The sequence below is a fragment of the Caloenas nicobarica genome, chromosome 2 (assembly GCF_036013445.1).
Source record: "Caloenas nicobarica isolate bCalNic1 chromosome 2, bCalNic1.hap1, whole genome shotgun sequence".
NCBI classification, from domain to species: Eukaryota; Metazoa; Chordata; class Aves; order Columbiformes; family Columbidae; genus Caloenas; species Caloenas nicobarica.
Genome location: NC_088246.1, coordinates 91157708 through 91183248, shown reverse-complemented (window position 1 = coordinate 91183248; position 25541 = coordinate 91157708). Strand labels below are relative to the sequence as shown.

Below are 25541 nucleotides of genomic sequence, written 5' to 3'. Positions count from 1 at the left end.
CAAACAAAACAAAAAATAACCTCTCTTTCCATAATTGCTGCTTTTTTGTTCATGTTGTTTCTTGATTATTCATACTTGATGAGATTCAAGTACCATGTTTCTAGCATTCAAAAAAGTTATTATTATTATTATTAGTAATAATAATAATAATAATGATGTATGCACCTGAACACCAATTTCACTAGGATAAAATCCATGATTGCATTAGTAGTATGGTAAGGTCTATTAATCTAATGGTATTCCGATAGCCGATACAATAATGGTGAAATGCATAATTATTGCCAGCAGACCCAGCAGGGTGCCATTCTGAACTGTGTGTCTAATTTTGCACATAGTCACGTAAACCACATGTATGGGCTGGATATGAACCATTGCTGAGAGGAGAACACCATGAAAATCCCAGATGACCCAGGGAATTCAAGCTCGCCCTCTGTAAAAGGGCTCCAGCATATCACCCTTGTACCACTTTGGTCTTGGTTTTGACAGATGAAGTGGGATTTAGATCATATTTAATTCTTAGCCTGACCTTCTACGCAGAGCATACAGCTGCACCTAAAGTCTAATTGTGGGCCGCCAGACAGTTTGCCAATGAAACTTGCTCCTGACCATTTCCTGAGGAGGTGTCTGGAGGCCGCCCTACCTTCTCCACTCAAACTCACCTCCCATGCTCAAACTGCAAATGGGGAAACACAGCCCTTCAGCTGAGACCAGAATTTATGATAACAGAAGAATGAAGCTCAGAGTAAAACAGCCATGATGCGTAATGTGCATGTCTAAAACAAAAGGCTATCCTACTATCAAATGGAAGATATTATCCTTTGCAGTGATTTAGCATCACTCCAAAATTCACCACTGAAAGATCATCCTAAACACGATATATTAGACCAACATGCTTTATTTATCAAATAGTTGACAGAGTCTGATGAAATGTAGTTGTTATTATCTAGAAAACAGATCAATAAAGAAATAGGTTAGCACTACAGCAGTATAGTTCAGATCTTAAGACCTTTTGCATTAGGAATTTAGCAGATGCTTAGACAGTCACTGCTATCAAATATTGCCAGCATGGTTACGAGGTATGGAAAAAAAAAAAAATCTGTAGCAAATCCCTTACCTTCTAAGCTCCTGTCCTGTACTGATGCAGCAGTTAAATTCAGCGCTGTTTTCACCACATCATAAAAACTGATGCCCAAAGGCATCATAGCTAAATCCTTGAATGACTCTAAGGTACTGAAAGTGAAAAATAAAACAAAAATCAAGCTGTCTATACACGCGGAACAACCGAAAGGGCTTGGTGGAAAATGATGAATCTCAAGCAATTGAATATCAAAATACTTCCTTTATTGTTAAAAAACTGATGTTTTGTCAAAATAGACTTTTCATTTAAAAAAAAAAAAGTTGAGAGTTTACAGTTAGAGTTTCACTCAATTTTCATCAAGATAATATCTCCTAAGAGGACCAATGTCCTCTTTAAAAAAAAAAAAAAAGCGTATTAGAGAATGTATTGATAAAAATATATCTATTGATTTTCTTACAAGTCCCAGTCTCAGTCACTTTAGCTGTGAAACAAACTTCTTTGTTGATATAGCTGTAATTTACTACTTAAAGGTTAAGTCAGACTTACCAGTTATTTCTTATAGACTATTCCTTTGTTATTATGAAAACAAGAATCCAGTTTTGTTAGAGTGGATTAGCAGTTTCCAACATATGTGAAGGGAAGAAAAAAAATAAAACACACAGTGCTATTTAACTTCATCAAATAGGTGTGAAAAGTGTCTCTTAAGTACCTCTGAGAAACACAGCAAAGATGGTATAGCCCAGGAAGTGAGAGAAGTTCTAAATTTAGGATCCTTTCTGCTGACTAAATTCTGCCTGAGCTAGGACCTCTAGACATGTATAATATGTTAGTAATACAAAGCTAGTCAAGAAGTGAGCACTGGTTTTTGTGGTTTGCTTTCCAAATTGCATTAATTATGGCAAATTCAGTCATTGAAAGGTATCAAAATCTTGGGAAAAAAAAGTAAACATCTGAGTCTTCCTCTTATTAATCACTTACAGGTTGACTTCAGCTGGTAGCCAAGCACCTATGCAGCTGCTCATTCACTTTCTTCTCCCACAGGACAGGGAAAAAAGCAAAAAGAAAAGGAGAAGACTCATGGATCAAAATAAGAACAGTTTAACAGGTTGTGCTGGTTTTGGCTGGGACAGAGTTAATTTTCTTCATAGTAGCTAGTATAGGGCCGTGTTTTGGATTTGTGCTGAAAACAGTATTGATAACACAGGGGTGTTTTAGTCATTGCTGATCAGTTCTTACACAGAGTCAAGGCTTTTTCTGCTTTTCACAACACCCCAACAGAGAGTGTGCTGGGGCTGCACGAGAAAAAGGAAAGCAGCACAGCTGGGACAGCTGACCCCAGCTGACCAAAGGGATATTCCATATCATATGATGTCATGTTCAGCAATAAAAAGCTGGGAGAGGAAGGAAAGGAGGGACATTCAGAGTTATGGTGGTTTTCTTCCCAAGTAACCGTTACTTGTGATGGAGCCCAGCTGTCCTGGAGATAGCTGATCACCTGCCTGTCCATGGGAAGCAGTGAATGAATGCCTTGTTTTGCTTTGCTTGTGCATGGCTTTTGCTTTGCCTGTTAAACAGCCTTTATCTCAACCTATGAGTTTTGTCACTTTTACTCTTCCAATTCTCTTCCCCCATCCCACCAGGATGGTGGGTCTCAGTTGACACCTGGGATTAAACCACAACAGTGGTGAAGCAAAAGTTGCACACACGAGCAAAGCAAAACAAGGAATTTATTCACTACTTTCCATCAACAGGCACATGGGCAGCCACCTCCTGGAAAGCAGGGTCTCAGCATGCGTAACAGTTATGTGGGAAGACAAATGCCATAACCATGATCGTCCTCCACTTTTGTCCCTTTCTCACTCTGTCTGTGCTCAGGGCTCAGGGTAGAGAAATTGCTGCTGAGATTATATTAACAGATTAATAATTTGAAATAGAACAGCAAGCAGTGGTTACTGTTATGATTGCTTACTGATGCTGAAGAAAACCATTACCGTAAACTTACAGTCAAGTTCCTGTGTTACCTCAGGAACACTCAGACTCTGAGAGTGTGCAATCCTTTCAGAAAAGACTCCTGCTTTTGGGATATAAGCACAACAAGCACAGCTAATATAGCTTTGCATGTTAATAGTCTGCACAGGCAGCCAGGTTTGGTGACCTCCTCTAGCCTCATAAATATGTTAATTGATTACAATGACAACTACCTATCAACCTATTACAACCAACTACCTACTCCAGCAAATACATTTTTTAATTTTTCCTAAAAATCCCTGTATTTTACCTAAAATTACTGTGGATACTTGTCTTAGTCTGCGCTTTTGATACCACATCTTCCTCTGAATCCAGCTGTCCTTTACCTGTGTCAGAAAACTTTCATATTCACAATACAGTCTCTGTTGTTTTTTTCTTACTGCTTCAGTTCTTGCAAGAGAACAGCCACAGCTATTTCAATAGCAAGAGTCTTGAGAAACAAAATGGGTATTGACCGAGTGCTACATACTTATGATGTTGATTAGAATCCAAACCATGATTTTCTTATAGTCACATGTAAATATTCTGTTTTTCAAAGAGTCGCAAAGCACATTACAATGTTCAAAGCCATATTATGTGATGGGCTAATTTCAACCACTGGTAAGATGAAGCTGCTTCTTAGAGACTCCTAGGGAATCTCTGTTGAGCTGGACAGAGATTAAAAATATGGTTATGAAGGAATCAGAACAGGTCTATAAATGCAGAATCTGGTAAACAGAAGAAAATTTCAGCCTCTTTACACTGATAAGAATGTTTATTTTATTCAACAGCCAGTGAGAAGAACAAGAGTTGCAGGTAAAATATTTTTTAAAAAGCACTTTCAAGCAGGTAAAACTACTTACTTTTGAATATCTTTCAGAAACTGTGCTATGGCAGCTAACCCATCTTCTGTATAAAAGCTGTTCAATTCAAGGTGAGGGAGTGAATGCAGAAGGTTCCAGAAATATGGTTGTTTGTACAGGATTTCTGCTCTAGAAATAATTTCCTCCACTTCATTCAAATCCATCTTTATGCAAAGAAAACATTTACATGCGACACTTCCATTAACAGAAAAAAAATAGCAGGTGCCTCTTACTCTACCTACCCATGCCCTCTTGAATTTTAAATCATTTCAAATATTTTTTTTCAAGTGGAAAAGTACCTCTAGCCTTGGTAATTCACCACACCATTTTGGGGGTACTCAAACACAAGGAGCTCTTTATCCCTGTAAGGAATTTCTAAGCCTGTAGTATAGACCAGGGGACAGCCAGGGACATGACATCCTTGCCTCACAGCTCCTTGGAGCATGTCAATAATTAATAAGAATGGCTCTTTAAAGATGGACTGGGGTAAACCCACTTCTTTTATAGGACTACACTATCAGACGTCTATGCAAAATGTAGGCTCTATCCTACTTGTTTATTATGCAGTCTTTGTTTCTATAAATGAATGTTTCACTAGGGCTCTTTTGGATAATGGTAACATGAGCATGGTTTATACAAAAAGTAGCTTGTGTATACAAGCTTTGTCACTAACAATGATAGGCTACTTTCAACTAAATAATTTTCTTGATATTGATAAATACATTCTTTCTGTTTTATATTCCACTCCAGAAACAAAATTTTGTATTGATACAGCTATTTCAATCAAGTATCTCATGAGCAATTTAAAAATGTTACTATAAAAATGTCATCTAATGTTAAGTTATAAATTGGAAATCTAGATTTCATGAAGTAGTGGTTACAATCAATCACATCTGGAGAAAATGCATTTTAAAATATTTTTAAAGTGAAACCAGTGATCTGTGAAAGGTGCAAAATTGACAGTAATGGAGATCCACTACTGTGCCCATTCAGCCTTCCTCTTCTTGTTGAGATTGCAAGAGTGAAAGATGAATGCATTAGGGACAGCAAATAGACCAAACTCATTTCACATAAACTGCCAAATTGATTCTGGAAGGAGTTATGCTACATCTTGCAAATCTGTCTTCCTTCATCCCCACTTGAGTCTTCTTGCCGTATTTACTGGATCACAAATCTGAAGTCAGAGTAATCTCATCCAAGCAAGACCCTCATATCTTCAATCTCACCGCAGTCCTTTTTTAAGTGTTGGGTTGGTTTTGGTGGGGAGCGGGTGCTTTGTTTTAATAATAAGTACAGATTAGGATAAGAGTCCCTTGCAAGACTTTTTGTAATATGATTTTATACAACTACACAAGGTCCGGCAGATGCACCTTTAAATTTCTCCTAATGAACAATTAGCCTTCAAATAGCTTTGAATTTTAGCTACTAACAACCTAGACTGGTTTAAATCAGTAATCTAGAAACCACTGGACCTCTATCAAATTTACAAGATATCATTTTTTCCTTCAACAGCATACCATTTTTTTTTTTTAAGATAGTATACTGAAACTTGACAGGATAGAAATTTCTAACCATCACAATAAACATGCCTCAAAATCCAGAACTGTAATTTAGAAACAGACTGTAAAAATACTTACAGTAAGAAAAGCAGTGATGTTATGGAGCCCTGTAAAATCAAATATTTTCTTTTACAGAGAGGCATTATTAACTTCAGAAGAATCCATTTTATAAGCAACAGCAAGTAGTACACAAAGGGCATTTCTACAGGAGGAAAAACGTGTGAAACTACTAACTTCCTAGAAAGACAGCAGTCCACTTGATTTTCTGTGGTTTCCAGTACTTTTACTATTGTCACAAAAACAAATTAAAAGAAATTGCTTACCGTTCACTTTTCAGTAAGGCTAAAGCACTAGCTTAATGTGCTAGCTCCCAGACAGCCAGGCATGAAAATTACTGTTTCACTTAAACCTTTCTGCTCGAAAATGCAGCCAGAAAGGCAGGGTAATAGTAGGTCTTAAATGCCCACTTGCTACAGCAGTAACGCTGTGCAGTATGTGTGGAAACAAAGCAGGAGCATCAGAACTTTGTGTTTCCAGTCTCACTCTTTTACTGTGAGACTGACTTGTTTGCCTGAAGGTCACCAGGTGTGAGCTACTGAGGTTTTCCATCCCTATGCGCTCTAGTACAGCAGAAAAACCTGGCGAGAAAGACTTAAATCCTGATAAATTACTTTTGAATGCATGTTAGACCAAGTAACCATATACTCAGATGATTAATCCTTACCTTTAAACCTTTCCCTTCACACTATTTGGTTAAATATCAAGTAGTAAAACAAGGGCACAGTTTTAGAAAGCTAACTGTATTTCTTATCATTTTATGACAGCCACAGTAATAGTAATTATTAAAGTGGTTTGTTGTGGTTTGTTTGTTTTTCAGATCAGCTAAAATTTCAGTTTGTTCATTTTATTTTTAAGATAAGAGTGTTCTTTGTTTGATGGTTATCACTACCTGATAGACAAAGCAATTCATTATTAGAGAGATCACACCTTACCTGAGAACTTTGTGTTTTCCTCCCATAGCTTTTCTAAAGCCATGGTTTTCTCTGTGGTCTCAATAAATCCCCTTGCAAGTTCTTGGATCTCTTTCATGAAGTCTAGATCAGGTCCTGTGAAGCTCTCTGGACCACTTTGGATGCCTGAAATACTTTTTTCACAGGAAAAAAATGGGACAGAGGAAGTAATTACAAACTGGAAGCAAGTAGCTGAAAAATGTGTGTATACTCACAGCACTATTCTGGTTTATTTATTTTAGCTATTATGCATCTACCCAACTTTTACTTAATTCAGTTCATTAGCATGCAAGTTGCATCACTGAGTCTCAAAACCTCAGGAAATAAGGCAATGAAAAAGTGCTGAGCTGGAGCAGCTCACCTTTGCCAGTAACCCAATTCTGGCAGCAGCCAGAGACAGACACATTCAAAGAAGACTTCGATGTGTCTGAACACACTCAAGTTTTCTCCCCTGATTTATCATGAGACCAGGTGATGGTTCTTTGATGGCCTGTACCCTGAAGTTCAGGCTTTCCTATTGCATCTAAGGCAACATGCTGCAACCAGATCAGGTCAGTCGGTCGATGTCATCAGATGAAGTGTAGGTAAGTTCCTCTTTCCGGGCCCTGAAGAAAGTTGGTGCTGCTTCTTTAGAGAGTTTGCAAGGCAATAGAACTATGATAATAATTCCATCACCTTAACAAAAAGTGCCCATACTAACAAACGTATGCCGATTCCAGATGATGTGCTCCTCAAGATACTCTTCTACCTGAAAGGGAGAACAATGGTGTCCCTGGCTACATATTTTTCTCTTATGCTGGTGCAACACACAAGCAGTGTCTGTTGTTGAGAAAACCTATACAGTTTGTATTTGGGATATGACAGCTTGTTTTTTCAAATACATGCAACAACCTATAAAAATAGTATCCTAGTATTATTACTGGCTTTCCTCTGATTTTATCTTACAGCTAAAACCTTGGTACGTGTTCGCTCCATTATTTCTATCATACTGCCATCTGGTGGCTGCTTTGTAGCACAACAAAGTTCTAATACTCTCAAGATTAAATCAGAAGTCAAGGAGCCATTTAAACATTCTTATACGGGACAAAATAACTTAGACTCTCCAAAGGCACCATGAACAATAGAATAATCATATTTATCTAGGAATAATCATCTTTTACTAGGCAGTAGAATTCTGTTTTATCTTACAAGAAGTTCAAATTATCTTAGGGTGAAATCCTGTGGAGCAAAAATATTGCTGTTTTTCATTAGAAACTTAACTATGACATAAGCCCCACTTACAGAAACATAATAAAGAGTTGCATTCCTTTCTTGTCAAACTTGTATGCGAATACAAGTTTTCAGCACAATTCTTACTTATTAGTGAAGAAAAACCTAATGAGATAGATTTACAAACTGAAGCAAAAAAAAATCAGCCACTGCTTTCTGATTCTCTAATTTCTCTTTTGCTCCCTCACTGATCTTATTTTGTTCAGACACCTGCAGAGCTGTCTGCAATTTTAGACTCAGGGATGCAAAGAAAATTTAATCATAAAACAATCAAGTTCTTGATCGTTTCAGTGCAGTTTATTTTGATTCCACTTTGGCCAACGGCCAGTAGGGTTTTGGAAAACTCTTTCACCAGCTTCAAACTTTAATGGATTAAAGGCAGAATAATTCGTCACCACATTTTTTTTCCCTTTAAATAGAGTTTTAAAAAGCAGGTTTCTGTTGTTCAGAAGGTAGCTTTAGGGTGATTAATAGCTGCGTTTAGCTATTGCTTTTGAAAACTAACAATATTACTAACACACCTACTACCTGAAATTTCAGACAGCAAGAAATGCTGGTGTTTGGCAAAGAAGAACAGGAACACTAACTACCTACTGAAAACTTTCTAGCACTGTGCTTTTTGAGCATGCACAAGTGGCCAATGCTTGGCCAAAATAAGAACCACCACCTTGGTTAAAACACATATCCAGCCAGAATCTTAAAAAAAAAATACTCTAGCTCAGTTTCCACAGGATATCCCACAGATTTTTTTTTTTCAAAATACTTGCTGAACTGTAAATTGACAACTAGACTCATAAAACAAAGCCATTTGAAATACTCACAAGTATTCAGAGAAGCATAGCTTAAAGGCAGTATTTCATGCCACGTTTTTATTTTCCCTCCAAACTAGATGTAAGGTTTGCATCCCCATGTACAAATCTCCCTGTTTTAGAAGCACTGCAAATGATAATGCTCTGGGGGAAAAGGACACTTCAACTCGCAGAGGAGCATGCGGCTGGGCTCAGTGCTGGCGCCAGGGCTGCTGGTGCTGCCCGGCCTCTGTGCCAGCAGCAGGTGGCACAGACAGTGACACGGGGGAATCTGTAACTCCCTCTGCCCCCATCGCTGACTCTGCTCACTTTGGATCTGCAAAGCTTGGGTTGATAAAGAGCATGAGAGGAAAAAAAAAAAAACAACACAACACAACACCTCTTGGCATCTAATTTTATGTGATATAGCCACCTGTTTGATATATAACAGAAGCACACCCGATAACACAGGCTGAAGTGTGTGACTCTCAATTATTTCTGCTACTTGGCATCTCTTGTGAGTAATCCCAGCCCAGAAACCATTCAGCCTCACACTGCACAAGCAAAGCAGTGAGCACTTCTTGGAGCAGGTAGGTTGCAGATGTAACAGATAAGCGGGGTCTGTTCAAGCAATAGCTTTTCAAACAAGAGGAAAACTGAACACCCCACCCCTCAATTTGAGCAAGGAAAAATGCTGTCTGCTCTTCATCACTTAGCTTCAAAATGTTTCACTGATAGCTGTGAAGCTTCCCTTGAACTAAGGAGCTGGGCAAAAGGCTTCAGGTCATGCTGCCCTAGCCTGCTTAGCCCTCCTGCTCTGCCCCTTGCCCCATGAGGGTAGCAAGCTCCGCTGGGCTATCCCTTCAGCATCTCCAGGCTTGAGGGCTGGGGAGACCAGCCTCTGCCCTGAGAGGGGTCCCATGGAGTACACAGGGAGGGACTGGGGAAGATACCACAGAATCACAGAACGTCCTCAGTTGGAAGGGACCCACAAGGATCATCGAGCCCAGCTCCTGTCCCTGCACAGGACAACCCCACAGTTCACACCATGTGTCTGAGGGCCTTGTCCAGTCTCTTCTTGAACACTGTCAGGCTTGGGGCCGGGACACCTCCCTGGGGAGCCTGTTCCAGTGTCCACCACCCTCTGGGGGAAGAACCTTTTCCTCACGTCCAACCTAAACCTCCCCTGGCACATCTTCCTGACATTCTCTTGGGTACTGTCGTTGGTCACTAAAGAGAAGAGATGGGCGCCTGCCCCTCCTCCTCCCCTTGTGAGGAAGCTGTAGCCACCATGAGGTCTCCCTCAGTCTCCTCCAGGCTGAACAAACCAAGTGACTTTAGCCGCTCCTCATACGGCTTCCCCTCCAAACCCCTCACCAACTTAGCAGCCCTCTTCTGGACACTGTTCAGTAGCTTTATATCCCTTTTATCCTGTGGTGCCCAGAGCTGCACACAGTGCTCCAGGTGAGGCCGCACCAGTGCAGAGTAGAAACATTAAAGAAAATAGCTGGCAACACGTGGTGGCTCTGAAGAACTCCAAAGAGAAGTGCTGGGAAAAGTAAGTTGATGGTGAAACTGGAGAGGGAGATAGGAAACTGTAGGGGAGGTATAGACATTTAAGGTATGGAAGAAGGACCAAAAACCAGGCATAAGGCTCAGGTATTGCAGAATATAAGTCGACATATACAACCTGAAAAACTCATACAAACACTACACTCCCAAGCACAAGCCTCTCAGCAGGATGAGAGCAGCTGTTTGGACATGCTGTTTCTGAACTAATAACTTTATCAGAATTTCCAGGGCAGGAGGGATGTCAGCCAGCTGCTGCTCCTGCCCCTCTTTTGCCGTCATTGCCACAGCCCTTCCTCTGGTTACTCTGGGAGCTGAGCACAAACTCCTTCAGAAGAGGAAATGGCAACAGGCACGATACTAGTTATTGGGCTCAGTTTTATAAAACCTACTAAATATTACAGAGGTGCTATTTGCTGAATATCCATGCTAAGTTTTAAAGGATTTTCTATATTTTCAACGTGGCAATAGGGGGCCATATTTGTCTCCTGATAAGAATGCTATGAGATACTACTAGTTTCTTAATTCAGCACAAGTTACACAAAATTGCAGGAAGATGTCACCATCTTGCCAAAAAATAAGAAACTAGACTTCAAAACCAGCTGCAGGGACAGTCAAGACAAGAAATATTCAGATAGTTTGCCAAGAAAAATACTTAATTTTTGTACTACTACTGTCCCAAAGAGCCTTCAGTGTGTGCTTTCTGGAACAGGAGACAACATTAACTTACTTATATATGTGTAAAGGAAGTCAACAGCAGCAGTTGCCAGGAACAATAAAGAGGAGAGGCAAGCAATGACAAAAAGGACAAAAGGAGGAAGCCAGTAATTTGATGGAGAGGACATACATAATTAGAACTGGGGTGTTAGGAGAAGGGGGATGTGTGCGTACATATGTATATACATATATAAAATTTAATTATCATCCATGGTAATTCTTTCCTTAATTATGACTTTCCAGAACGACTTACATGAGGACAGAAATCAAACTAAAGACATACATTCATACAAGTTTGGACCATGACGAAGCACCGCAAAAGAGCAAAAAGAATCTGCATCTCTTTAAGCATGTAAAAGTAATCGTCATTTCCTGAAGTCAGAAACGCTAATTCCGTCCAAATTACCCAATTACTCAGGATGACAATAAGAACATTTCAGAGCTCATCTGAGATCTCAGCTGTGATGTGCAATGCCATTCAGACTGGTGATTTTCATAAGCCTCTCAGCAAACTCTTGTCTCAACCCTGTCACCACATTAAAAATTTATCTCTAAAATTGCAAAGCCCCAGCTGTGCTGGCTCCTGCTCTGCGCCATCTCAGACAGCCTAGAGACATGATGTCTCCATCAGCACCAATACACGTGCTGGACAAGAGCTTACTGCGTGCCTGTCACAGATCTTTCCCCTCCATGTTGCATACTATTATAACCCCTGAAAATGCAATGGACCAAAAAATACAAATAACAAAAAAAAAGTTGGTCTTAATTGGCAATAAAATGAGGACAACTCATGCTCAAAATTCCTTTTCTGCCCAATTCTCTGATAAACTATAAGCAAGATCACAAAAACTGCTTAGGTTTCTGCTTCCACCTACGTAGCACAAGAATGCAAAAGTTGGCCCAGACCACACAGAGATACTATTCCCGTTGCTGCAGACACACAGCTACTTTGCAGAATTATTTCTTTTTTCATTTGAAGATATACATCATTAAAGAAAAATTCGACCCGTCTGAGCAATTCTATGCAAGTGCCATCATAGTTGCTTAGACCTTCCTTGATTTTGTTTTTCCACACCTGCTCTTGTACGTGAGCTCTTCTGATACCATTCCCCTAGAGAACCACAGAGGTCCAGGTACCAAAAAACAGTAACAAAAGAGGGACCCATGTGAGTGGGGCTGCTCCAGGAGGGGGGCCAAGCTAGGAGCTGAGATGATCCTGAAGGAGGCCATGCCCTCACCAATGGGGCACTGTCCCCCAGGATGCCAGCCAGCAGGCAGACCTGGGGTGGGTCACAAGCTCCAGAGAAAGCCCCAACACAGCAGGATGAGCCCAGGAGTCCCACCAGGTGCAAAAGGAGACAGAGCTACCACATGGGTCCAAGTGGTCCATCCAGGAGAAGATGCCAGAGACAGACCTGGGGCTTCAACACACCTACAGGGTGAGGCTGCTCAGGCTGCTACTACTTGTAGATAAAGAAAGATAAATAATGTGCTTAGAAAAAACATTTTACAGTCTTCTTTTTGTGATCTTTGTAGTTTTATGTCTGAGAAAACCTAAGCTTATTTTTCTTTTAGGTATTGAGACATCTAACAAACATAGATCTAGGACTCTGAGGTGCAGGGTCAAATCCCACCACATTCTGTAAGATTTGCAATGGATTTAAGAGTTCTGGGAATACATTATGTTTCCATGCACATGCATTTGTATTTGTGAATGTGAGTGTAAGGCCATACGACACTGTACCACATGCGTTTTATCTTATTTGCATAATCTCAGTTTTACTCTGAGCTCCATTAAGATGAGATAGGAGGTGGAACATTCTGGAAAGAGGAGGATAAAACATCCTTTGCTTTGTGAGCTCCTAAACATAGCTCCTAAATATTTCCTTCTCTGCTCTGAGATGCTGCTGGCTGTAACATGCTAGGGAATCAAATCAAGGAGCTGCAAGCCAGCAGCTTTTGTGGTGGTTGAAGAGAGGAGCAAGGAGCAAAGCCTTGGAGCTGTTGAAAAACTGATGCTTTCCAAGGCATCAGAGGAGACAGTAGATTTTGCTGCAAATCAAAATTAACAAGGTGGTTGTAGTCTTCACCTGGCTCATCTTCTGACCATATGACAGGCTGCTAACAGAGCCTGTTGCCTGAGGTGTGGTGCCACATCTGTGAGGGTATGGCCTGCACCAGGGTGACTTCAAACCATGGCCCAGCCTCTCTCATGGAGCAGACCTGCTCGTGCTACTTACTGACAAATAGTTATTAGGATGAATTATGGCTATCACAGTGGAGGTTCCAACAGAAGCCATAGAATCGGTTTTTCCAAAAGGCATCTACTATATTTCAAATGAATAGCACTGATGCGGTACACACCATGAAAACAAATGAGGTAAGAGTCCATGCAAACTATGCACAGTCTTTGATTTACCCTTTATGAACACAATACTGTTGATGCAAAAATGTCCCTGAAAATTATTAAAAAGAACCACCTATGGTTTGCTATAAATCCTTGAAGATAATTGGTATTACTGTTCCAATGCCACCCCTTGTCTCCAGTCAACACAGGGACATTGTGGGATTCAGTTATGTTTGGCTGATCAAGCTGACAGTCTGTATTCCTCAGGCTGTTGGCAGCCAGCATAAGTCAAAGCAGCCCTGAGGCTGATTTAATTTATACTGATGGACCTGCTGGAATAGACTGACCTCAGAATGAACTTCACCCTGCCTTTTTACCTCTTTTCCTTACCTAGGCTAAATGCTACTCAGTGTAATCTGTTGAGTCTGTAAATATGCTGACATGCATGCATTTTATTTTTCAGCTGAAAAACTGAAAGCCACTGAGTAATTTCCCCAATTCTTAAGAAGGTCTGAGACTGCATCCAGGAAATTATTTCCGGCTTTTCTTTTGAGCTGAAATATAATTTGGGCAGTTCAGTCAAAGCTGTGAAAATAATCATGCAGCGCAGTCAATATAGTTCATAGTTTCTAGAGGTTTAACACACTCAGATGGCATCTGGACTACTGATATAAAGAAAAACTCTCATTTTAGGAAACAATTTTTCAGAAGGCCAACAGCTATTCTAGCTCTATAACCCAGTAATATAGTATTGCCACTGCAAGTAACAGGCTACAGGTTTTGTACTGAGTTTGCAAGACCATGGCACAGAGGCTTGCCACCTTTGCTTTGTCTGAACTTGTCTTAATGTGCCTGCAGTTTGGGTTTTGACTTGGTTTAGTTCTTATGTTTTTTTTCTGGCCAGATGGCTGTGACTATTTGCTTTACTGTCACTCGTCATTGTATAATGCCACTATAGTTTGATACGGATAGTAGTAACAAGTGATCACTCAGTGCAAAAACAGATATTTGTGATTAACATAGCAAAGCAACACAGCAGAATACAGGCCAAATATAATCGTAAAGGCCTTGAGAAGTGGAGACACACGATGCACTGTACTGGAGTTCAGGTCCAGGATGATCAGAGATGGGCACAGGCTGGCACTGAGGACCCCACAGCTATAAACAGCTCACCGGTGGTCAGTTAAAATGCAGAACTATATTTGGACAAAACTATTTTATAAGTAACAAGAAAAAAGAACAGGTATCTAACATATGTAAAGGTACCATATACATTCAGAGGTACCATATAAATTCAGATATATCATAGAGATGCAGACCAATGGAGAACAGGCAAAGTAGAAAAGCACATTAGCAAGCATAAGTGAAAAAGAAGCCATCAACATCACACTCCTCCAGGAAAAGGGCTCCAGATCATGACTTGCCATAACAACCCCACCAATACCAGACTGCAGCAGTGGAAAGGTGAGAATAACTCCAGGGAAAGGAGTAGAAACTAAGTGGTTGTGTAACAATTTTAACTGTATTATTGTTATTGTTATTATTATTTCTGTTTAGGGATGTTACTGTAATACTGTTTCTTCCTGTACCTAACTATTTTGTGTAATAATAGGTCTGGACTAACAATGATTCATAGCTTAAACTGTTAAGACTTCAACTCTACTAACAAGTTATGCTTTATGTAGAAGGTGTTTGCCCATAAAGAAGATTTATTTTGTATGGTCTTATGCTCAATCAACAATTCTCTACAGGTAAAAATAACTAGAACAGACTGTCTAGATGAAACAGTAAGTATTAGGGCCTATTTCTGTGATATTGAAGCTTTCCAACTTGCTGTATGCTGGATTTATTGCTACCTATAAACTCCCACAATAATAAACCATAAAAATTTAATGCTCTTAAACACTTATCTGGCTCAAACCTCTAAGACCTTTTTTGGTAGATATTCTGAGTTTTCTAAGAATAAACATACATATATACACACATATATTCTGATTAGCTCACCTTAATTTGACTTTATTGTTATATATTTTGAAATGTTGCTTATGATTACATCCTTCAGCCAATCTGCATGAATGCCAATGCTCTTCAACATTTCGAAGTAGATGAAATTACTACATTTCTTAAAGAAAAATCCCAAATTCAAGTTTGTTTTTCTTTCTGTGACGAGGCCCTCTTCCAGTCTACTTTTTCAAGTTCTTTTTCTGACAGAGCTTCTGCTTCTCCTTTTTGGCTCTTTGTGGGTCTTACTCAAGAGTTATCTTTCTTTTGCTTTTCTGTATTTACTTCTCTCACCACATATGCTCACAAACTATTCAAATTTTAAATCCACATATGATATACTTTTTGTTGCTCAATCTCATCCTCGTGTAATAAAGGACTTTCTAGTGAAGGGTAAAAAAGCATGGTCTCACTGCCCTTGCAGTGAAGGGCAAGAACATCACAAGGTACCTCTCAAATTTTCCCCCAAAACAGTTTTCACTATCTAATAGCATGAAATGCCCAAGAAACGCAGATAAAAAGGAAGAGGCATGACTAAGACCCTACACCTTTTGTATTCATAAGGACACTGAAGGAAACTTTTAGCATAGAGAAACAAAGCTCCTAACTGTCTACAAGGCATTAAGAACCTTTGCTGTAGAAAAAGATGCACTTGATACTGACAGCTCTGCCAATTCGTATCACTTACTGTAAGCGGTTGTTTTTCTGTGTTGTGTAACTTGTATTCTTGCATCTTGAACCAACATTACAGAAAAGGGTCCGCATGAAAGGGTAAAGGCCCCGACTTGGTAAATCCCGAGCTTCTAAGTAACCTAAAACCAAGCAGCAGCAGAATTAAAGCCAGTGAAATTGCAGTTACAAATCTGTACCATCACACTGTGTTCCCTTCTCCTAGGAAGTGGGTTTTTCACCTGCAGACAATGAAGTTGTATCAATGGCAGGCGTTCCATTTAAGAACAAGTAATTCACCACAGAATATCAATAACATAGTGTTTCTTCTTTTCTCCCAGGCTTTCATAAGATGGAGGAACAGGTATTCAGCAATATCTGAATGTACATCCATCAAGACTATCTAAACAGCAAATTTTCCATATTTCTGGAATTTATACATATCTCTCCATAGTTCTGAGAATTTAAACTTCAAAATATAAAGCAACTTTTTGCTTATTTTGAAACATAAGGAATATTTATAGGGTTCCTATTTAACTTCATTTCTCTGTTTAAAACAGCTAAAATTGAGAAATACTTGAAAGATAATTTGACTCTTCCTCTGGATAACATTTTGGCAATCATTACATCAAAATTAAGGAAATGAGAAGAAGATAAGAAAGCTAGCATTCGGGCTAGCACTCTTACTGAATATTCAGAATTGAAAGATGTAGAAATGGGGAATTTACTATATGTACATGATACTTAAAAATCATAATATCCTTTAAATTCAGGTGTCAATATTTCTGAGACAGGTACCATTAGAAATTGCACTGTTAATCAAACCATTCTTCATTCCTCAGGAGCCATACCTGACGTATAAAATAATTAATTCTGAGTTGTGACTGACCAGTGCTATTTGCAGATGAGTTATTTTTACTTTGCACACTCCAGTGCACGCTGTAGAAAGCTCTCTAAGCACGTACACTGGGTCCCCTTCCGCTAAAACAAAGCAGATGTACTCGAAGAGCACACGTTATGTACTCAAAGCATTAGCATGTACTGCATCCTTGGGTCCAGACTAGAGCTAGTCTAAAGTAAATGTATATAGCGTAGGCTAGATTTTCTAGAGATATTTCACTCTATAGATCTATAATTAGTTTACCATGTTGGCTTCTAATGTAGCTAAATCTGGTTTATCCCTGCCTTACTGACATCTGTGAATAACAGAATAATAAACTGAATAGACTATAATATCATAAGTTGTTATTTTCTGAATGAAGTTAACATTTGACAAGATAAAAGCTAAAATAACTTTATAAGGTGGAGGTAGTCATAACAAGTTTTGAAGTGTTGATTCATTCTGAATCTCAGGAAGTGGGTAAGGGTAAGATTCATCTCGTCTAACTGTTAATATCTACTGCCTAATTATCTACCTCTGGGCCAGTCATCTAAACTCCATTACTCAACAGAAAGAAACAAGTACAGCTAAAACTGTTACAAATCTTACAAATCAGGCCTTAAACTTTGTATTTCTTTCCCCCCTATATATGGTTTGCTCAGATACACAGCTAGACAGGACTGGATCCTGCTGTAAGATTCTTTCCATTGACTCCACCACATCTAAGTCTCTCCTTCTAGGATATCTTTATTGTTTCCTAAATACTTCTACAAGCAGAAGCAATTAAAATAGAACAGAGGTGAAACAAAACATACAGTTTTCCTTGTATTTTGGGGGCTCCTGGAAGCGGATTGCAGCCAAAATCAAGAAAAGCACACATGGCCAGAGTAATTCAGTGAGAGATAGGACCTGAAAAGGGAAATCAAAACATCATCAGTTCTATTAAAAAAAAAAAAAAAAAAAAAAAAAAAAAAATTTTGGAAGAAATCATTGAAATCCGTATACCTTTTAATTAAAAAAAAAATCCTTTCTACAACTACTTAGGCAAAAATAAGATCATAAAACAAATTAGTGATTAAGAGTTCTATTTAAAATCCTTATAACTTTGCCAAATACACTGCTTTCAGAGTACAAAAGTAGTTTTCAACTTATTCTGTTTACAGTGCTGGTAGATATTTCCCTGTGGCCAACACAGTAACTCTTACGATGTGATGACGGTGACATCCAGCTTTCCCATACCTGAGCCCCCCAAGAAGCCAGCAGCATTCTGCACCTTGCTGCACCTCCCCGTGCTCCCCTGAAGCATGCTACCCTGAAGCCTGCTCAGCAGCGTACCTCCTTGTCCTCCTCTGGCGCCCTAGCTGCTGCCACTACACCCTTTCTCTCACCTGCAGTCGCCTTTCTCCAAAACCTGCGTTTGTCACCTCCAGCAGCAGGGCATTGTGAGACCAAGCTAATGGGCCACCACCACACTTCTCGCTTCCCTGCTTTCCCATTTCCAGGACCACAATGAAAAGCCACCCAAGCTGGTGCACTGCACGACTCACAGTTTTTGACCGTGTCTCCTCTTGAGACATGCACCTCAATTTTCAGCTGCAAAAAGGAAGAAACTGCCATTCAGCCAAGTTTTGGAAGACTTACAGAATCACTGATAAAAGTGCTAGGAAAGTGTGAATACCTAACTCAGTAACAGAAATGTAGTAGAAATGACAAAGAACCACACTCAAGATCTCCAATTAGAGGCTATTAAATTCTTTGAAGCGTATTGAGGATTTTTATTTCTAAACTGTCAGTGTTGAATCAAATCCCACTGGGGAAGTGATTCCTAAACTTGGGTATGTTAGAAAAACACCTGAGAAAAGTAACATAACGCTTAAGAACAAAATCCAATGGCAGAGTCTTCCCTGTAGAAAAAGCTTGCTCTGCTGAACACAAGGCAAGGAACTAAAGGCTTCCTGACATTTAGGGAAATTACCATTTATGTAAAGTGAACACGCTCCAAGCCAAATAGGAGCCAGCCAAAAAGAAGCAAGGCCTGCTGCTTTCAAATTTTGGGGGAGCGGCGAGGGCCAGCTGCTCCCTAAGTCATGGAGAGCCATGCACGGTAACACCCCCCAGCCGGGCAGGAGACCCATCCCACAGGACCTCGTGAGGTGAGCAGGGCAGGCCCAGCCATTCACAGCCAGCTTCAACCAGGACTCCAGATCCTTGGTCAATGTCACAGTGATGCGACAGGAGCACGATCAAGCCAGAAAGAGAGTGGCCAAGCACAAAAGCTAAACTGAAAAGCAGTGCTCCTCTGACTTCACCCAGACAGGAGCAGAGGGCCCAGAAGCCCCTTTTCAGCTGAGCTGTGGGCCCAGATGGAGCCCCAGGTGAGGCTGGTCAGGGCTATTAAGGCCTGTGCCCCCAGGGCCCTGGCAGCAGCGTCCAGTCCTGGGCATGTTCATTCCCATATTTCCCATCTGGAATGGGAGGACCCTGGCTGTGGAGCAGCACCATTGCTGCAGGGTATCAATGGGCTGTTTTGAGGGAGGTGTGGAGCCAGGTACAGCAGATGAGGAAAGGGGCACTGCAGAAGAGACTTGGAGGAGATGTCACTAGGCTGCCCATGAGGGGGCTAGAAAGGGTCAAGCCTGACCCTGGACCCATACCAGCATCACCACCCCCCTCCAGTGCAGACGGAAGAGGTCTCACAAGAAGCTCAGGCAGAGGGTCAGGGCTCTGAGAGACCAAAGCTCAGGGGGGTGTTTATAGGAGGAAAGCCCTGGACAGCTACAGGCTGGGCTCCCTGGTGGTACTATGACTGTGAGATGCTTTTGAGCTTGTACAAACAGCTTTATAGGAGTTATGGTATCTGAAAGATTCTAGTTGCTTAATGCAACAGAAAAGCAGAAAACATATTGCGTTTCCCATAAACAGAGATGAAACAAAACCCCATTAATGCAGAAACAAATTTCCCAACAATTCAGAATAAGGAAAGCTTCTGACTTCAAAATCTAGACTAGTTCACCCAAACAAAGTACAGAAATACCCTCATTCTGGACCTTCTTTTTTCTTACCATTTCCCCTATCAGGCTGCATTAAGGACCAGTTGTCCATATTTAAGATAGATGTGAAATTAATGGCACTTTCTCCATTGATGCTCAATTTGGAATAACATAGCACAGGATGTCAAACGCATTCTCACCAGGGGCCACATCAGCCTTGCGGTTGCCTTCCATGGGCCGAATGTAATTTTAGGACTGTATAAATGTAGAAGCTATATTTATACAGTCCTAAAATTGCATTCGGCCCTTGGAAGGCAACACCGAGGTTGGTGTGATCCCCAGTGAAAAGGAGTTTGACACCCCTGCCATAGCAGGTCACCAGAGGCGCATTCTTGCAAATTTCAAGGGGTGTGATACATCACTTGGCCTAAAACTTGGAGTGGTATTCTTCCTGTCGAATTCCATGGATTTTGGGTGCAGCCACAGGAGTTCATTTGTCTCAGGTAGACTTTAGTCAATTTATTTTGGCCTATTCCTGGGAATTTTTGTCTGCAATTACATTTTAGAAATATTGTGAACATTAAGAGTTTGACCCACTGAGAATTGCTGCTGGATTATTAGATGGTACGTAGAAAGCAAAACAGAGAAAGGGGAAGAAACAACCCTTTTATAGGTATAACTGAGTGTCATTTGTCTAGAAATACAGGAGAGTACTCTGTGACTAGAAAAGTCACACAGGTTGTAACATAGTAGGGTACGCCGAATACAGAACAGTTACAGGTGAGAACTCTCTGGTTTAAGCTGTCCCAAAATTAATTTGCTTAGTCAGAATATCCAAAAATCTGGCATGCAGAGAAGGGTTATTATTCCAAATCTGGAACAAATGAGCCAAAGATTCTTAAAATACAAAATTACAACAGCAGCATTTTTTAAAATGGGCAAAATATCTTTTTTTTTTTTTTGCACAAACCTAGGGACCAAAACAAACATTGCACAATGCCACCAGCATTGGTACTGGGAGAGAAAGGCACCTAATGAAATAAGAGCTGTAAACAATTGTTTCTCTCATTCTCCTTGGTTGTTGCCATTCTCCTGAGAAAACTCATTGCACCTAAAGAATAGGGCAAATGGCAATGATTTTGGTGAATCTATAAAATTAAATGTTTAATAAATATATCAAATTTGCAACTGGAGAATACCAGTGAGCCAAGCAAGTATAGGCCTATTATAATAACTTCTCTTGTTTGGAGTGTTTTAGAAAAGCAAATATTCTCCCCATTTTCCATTTATCTCCAGAATTTCAGTGTGCATTAATGGCTTATCAGAGGCAGACTTTGCAGTCTAACATGCTTATACCTTTCTTTGTTAGAGTACCATGACTCTGAATGTTGATAATAGCAATTGCAGAGAACTTAGGAATATTAAGAAATAATCACAGGCACTGAGGGGAAATGGGGTCTGAGAGCTCATGCCATTCTGGTGAGTTGCACCTGGGAATAATGGCGAATTTGATAATGGAGCTTTATGACCTGGCCAATAAAAGCAGACAACTTGTTAACCATCCACTTTTATTTTATTATTTTATTTTTATTGTTTTATAGTGATGCAAAAACTGAAGTGCGAAACAGAGGGCACTCAACAGTAAGCAACTTTTAGGGATGTTTATGTCTTTTAAAGTGTGGAAGAAAGAAGTGTGAACTGTAAAGGACAGAAGCAGGGCAAAGATGATACTCAGTGTAGGGGCAGATGAAGAGCAAGAATTATACCAGCATTTTCTCTCATGCTTAACATTAGCCCAAAATGAAAATGATTAATAACAGCAGTCTTTTAAAAAAAGCATGGTTTTAGAATAGGCTGTGTTTCTGTTTTCTCTTAATAGTCGTATTAGCAATCACACACTTCAAGCATTTCACAATATGATTATAATCCAAATTTTCCTCTAAATTAGGGTATCAGAACAAGAGAATTTATGAATTGCATTTCATCCTTTACCTAGCTGCAAATAATAAATAAATACTATATAAATAATAGTTAAGAAATGCAGTGGTAGAAAACTTAAGTCACACAGTTGCTTGGGAGAATGTATCTCCAGATCTTCCAGAATCCGATAAAAGCAAAACCTTCTGAAAACAGAAATAAGAACGTATCTTCTACACAACTGCAATTTCAAACTCCCAACTGATGTCCAAATGTACATATTATCCTGTGCTGCCTTTGAACCGTGTAAATGAGAGGCGCTGATGCCTGTCTGAATTTCAGTCAAAGCAGCTCATCGTTACAGATCACTTACATCTTCCACAGCCCCTTCACCCTTCACTGTGTCATATCAACTAATGCCACATGACACTCATGACACATCATTAGTTCAACAGACCACGCTTGTCTTCTGGGCCTAACTGCTGATAAATAACCATGAGAAGAAACTGCTTTCTACAAATACACCTACACAATATAATACAGAGCTGCAGCATGTCAGATCTTTCAGGAGATGCTTCTCCCTTCAGATTCGCAAGGGTCTGACCTGCCCTTTGCACAGGTGAACGATTCACCTGGATTTCTCCTTGCGTAACTGCAGATGGAGCGCCGTCATGGATCAGTGTTTGTGCGATGAGAACATAAGGAGGTCTTGCAAATTCCTCGGGGCAGCTCCTGGCTCTGAACAGGCAGAATTAAGTTTTCTTTGGGTCATTCATTGTAATTCCTGCTTCAGGGAAGTCTGCATCTTGGTGAGCTCTCTATTCAGGAAAGCTACCACTTAGGCAAACTTAAACTTATATGAATGAAGATTTTGTCCTTCAAAAATATATGAGAGGGAAAACTAAACAGAGCAAGAAGAGAAATAGATCAACATGGAGGAGAACAGGAGATACCGAGAAGCCACTTAATGCACACCGATTGAAGTACGAGGAATAGGGAGCATACAGAAGTGTTTAGGAATGGACACGAATATAACTAGCAGTATTCCTCAAAAAAAATGTCTTCCATATTAAAAAACATCACTTGAAATCATTCTCAATAATGAATTCTCTATCTAAATCACAATTTTATTTAAGTGAAATATTTCTGAAATGAAAAGCTGTATGTCTATTTAATCAAGGTAATCCTATCCAAAGCAGCCAAAATGCCTCATTGCAAATCCCCAAATCATCACAGACAAGGGAAATCAATGAGAAACTATTAATTGACGTGATTTTTTTTCCCACAGAAATGTTATCTCACTTGATAAAATTTGCTTCCTTCTATCTTAAATTTAAAAAATCACATCAGTCACAGTTAAAGCAAACAATGGCCTCTCATCTCATATTTGAGTATTATTTTAATTTCGACTGCTGTTGAAGTAGCTGCCACATTCTTCTGCATATTTGAATTTGAAAGGTTAAATTAGGCTTTGTAGAGTAGATAAGAAAGGAAGGTTAGTAGTATATTCCATTTTAATATACAGTCCTCGTATTCCCCATATCTAGATTTTTATCACAATTATGCAAGCTTTCTTACAATACCAATGAGTACCTGTAGCGTGAAGAAAATTGAATTTCATCCTTGCCACTGCTACAAGCACTGGTAGTATCTAATGATAATTAAAAGATAAGCCGTGGCTCTTCGAAACTTTTATGAGGTTTCCTATCTCATTTGCAAATTGGGGAGCATTGCTGCATTCAGCCATTTTAGAATTAAAACACATTGTTGTTTTCTACTTGTGTTCTCAGCAATTAGGAGACCAAAGGCAAAACAAGAAGCACCTGCAGCCAGCCTACCTTTAACAATCTGCAGTGAAAAGGAAAAATCAATAGATATACTCTTTCCAACTGATACTAAAAGAAGATTTAAAATATTCCTTTTGTTATCATTTCCAAAAACTCACCGGTTGCCTCACACGGCAGAGCCAATTCTTCCAAAATAGAGCCTTGAACTGGTGTACAGCACGCCCCATGTCGTCTTTTCTTTCCTTCATCCACTTGCAGAGTGGCTTCTTAAGGACTTTCTAGCTCAGATTCACCTCACCAAGCAGTCTGAATATTTTATTCAGAAGCTGATTAATCCCAGCACTACAGAATAGTGCAAGAGATTTGCCTGCTTGCTGAGAAAAGGAGAGATTATATTTCTGCCTCTTGTTTTGCTTTCGTTGAGGAATCTCATCTTTCCATTTGCTTCAGAGTGCAATGAACAGTAAGGGGATGGGTTTGTATAAATGCCTTCAGGGTGCTGTACTCCACAGTATGAATTCTGCACTTGTTTCTGCTTTTCTGGAATAAAAATGAATGCAAACAACAGGGAAAAAAAAAGATAATATGGAACACACATTTGTCTTTTTCCAGAGTTTGGTGATTCTCCGTCATCCCAGTATTAATGTCATTTTGCATGCATATGCTTAGATTTTTGAAAAAAATAATAGTAGGAAAATAAGTACACTGTTTAACCATGTAGCCATATAAATGTCTGTATACTTGTAGAATGCCCTTGTAAGTACAAATCTAGCACTGCAGTGGTCCCATTGCATCATCATAGGACTGTTTAATTTTATCTTATAAAGGGTCTGTGTGTTTGACATTTCATTCTCCTTTTTCAGTATACATCACCTACGTCAAGGTGGAATATTCTGACAAGTCAGAAAACTGTTAATCAATTGCCACATTCCCCCCAGGATGAAAATCGGTCTCCCAGCATTTCCTTCAGCAAAGAGGAGGGAGGGTAATTCCTGGAGCTGTGTGGGGGGCTCTGCAGGAGGGGAACCTGCGGCAGCAGTGCGGAGTTGTGCTGTTTTACTGGGGGATGAGGATGACTGCCCTACTGTTGTCATCACTTAAAAGAATGAATCCTGTCTGCAATTGCTAACCTAAAAATATAAAAATCCTTTCAGTCTTAGGTCAATCTGTTCATATAACAAAGAGAAGAGTGACTTGCAAAACACCTGATCACAAACTACAGACACTGCTGACCTTGCAGCTTTAGACCTTTTGAAGCCCTCACAATTAGTTGAGTCTTGCTTTAACACAAATCTCAAGACCGTTGGATAAACTGTCCTTTAGCTGCATGTTGCTCATTATACTCTAAAAGGATTATGTAATGCAATTAGCAAATATATAACCAATTGGCTCTTTAGGGTGTGAACGCAGTGATAAGATTTTTTATATAATGCCTTTTACTTTTCTTGCTGGCATGCTGGCTTTATTCCAGCACCCAGACTTGCACACCTCTGTAAATAAAGATCTCGTCTCTGTGTGCTAATTTGGCACATTCGTATGCACACTGGGTAAAGAAACCTGTTTTGGGACAACACTACCAACAGGGAATGCCACCTTGGGCAGAGCAGTAAACTTTCTATATGTTTTGTTCTACCAAAATTAATTGCCTAAGAGAGAATCTGATCCCCAAAGTTCTACGGTCAACAAAGACATGCAATACAGCCATTATAGAAGGTGATTCAAACCACCTGTAAACTGAATCAGGAATCATACAATAGGACAGTGGGATGCCTGAGCAAATATTCTTTATTTCTCATTATTGCTGTGTAAATTGCATCATTACACTTTCTGCAAAATGTATTACTATTGAATGAAAGAGACATCTTAACATTCATACCTATTTTTCCACACTAAGAGTAAAATCCTCAAAGTGTAAAAACTTTGTGGATACAGATGTCACCAGCAAGGAATCTGACTAGATTTGAGCTAAGACAGCAATCTAAAAAACTAATGTTTGATACCTCTGCAATGAGCAAACGCACATCTGTAGGTCCACTGAGCTCCGCCAGTCTCCATGGGATGAGGTTCAACTGTTGTCTTTTGGCCAGTGC

At 39.8% G+C, this 25541-nt stretch overlaps 1 protein-coding gene across 1 annotated transcript in view; it reads right to left on the bottom strand.

Annotated features, from left to right (window-relative positions):
• Nucleotides 1-23678, bottom strand: part of ABCA13 (ATP binding cassette subfamily A member 13) — a 190392-nt gene extending 166714 nt beyond the window's left edge. Inside the window, 7 exon segments of the mRNA XM_065629402.1 lie at nucleotides 1115-1230; nucleotides 3949-4112; nucleotides 5586-5614; nucleotides 6500-6651; nucleotides 15897-16020; nucleotides 17573-17666; nucleotides 23610-23678. Coding sequence (XP_065485474.1) covers nucleotides 1115-1230; nucleotides 3949-4112; nucleotides 5586-5614; nucleotides 6500-6651; nucleotides 15897-16020; nucleotides 17573-17666; nucleotides 23610-23678 — 748 coding nt within the window.
• Nucleotides 23679-25541: the final 1863 nt, after the last annotated feature.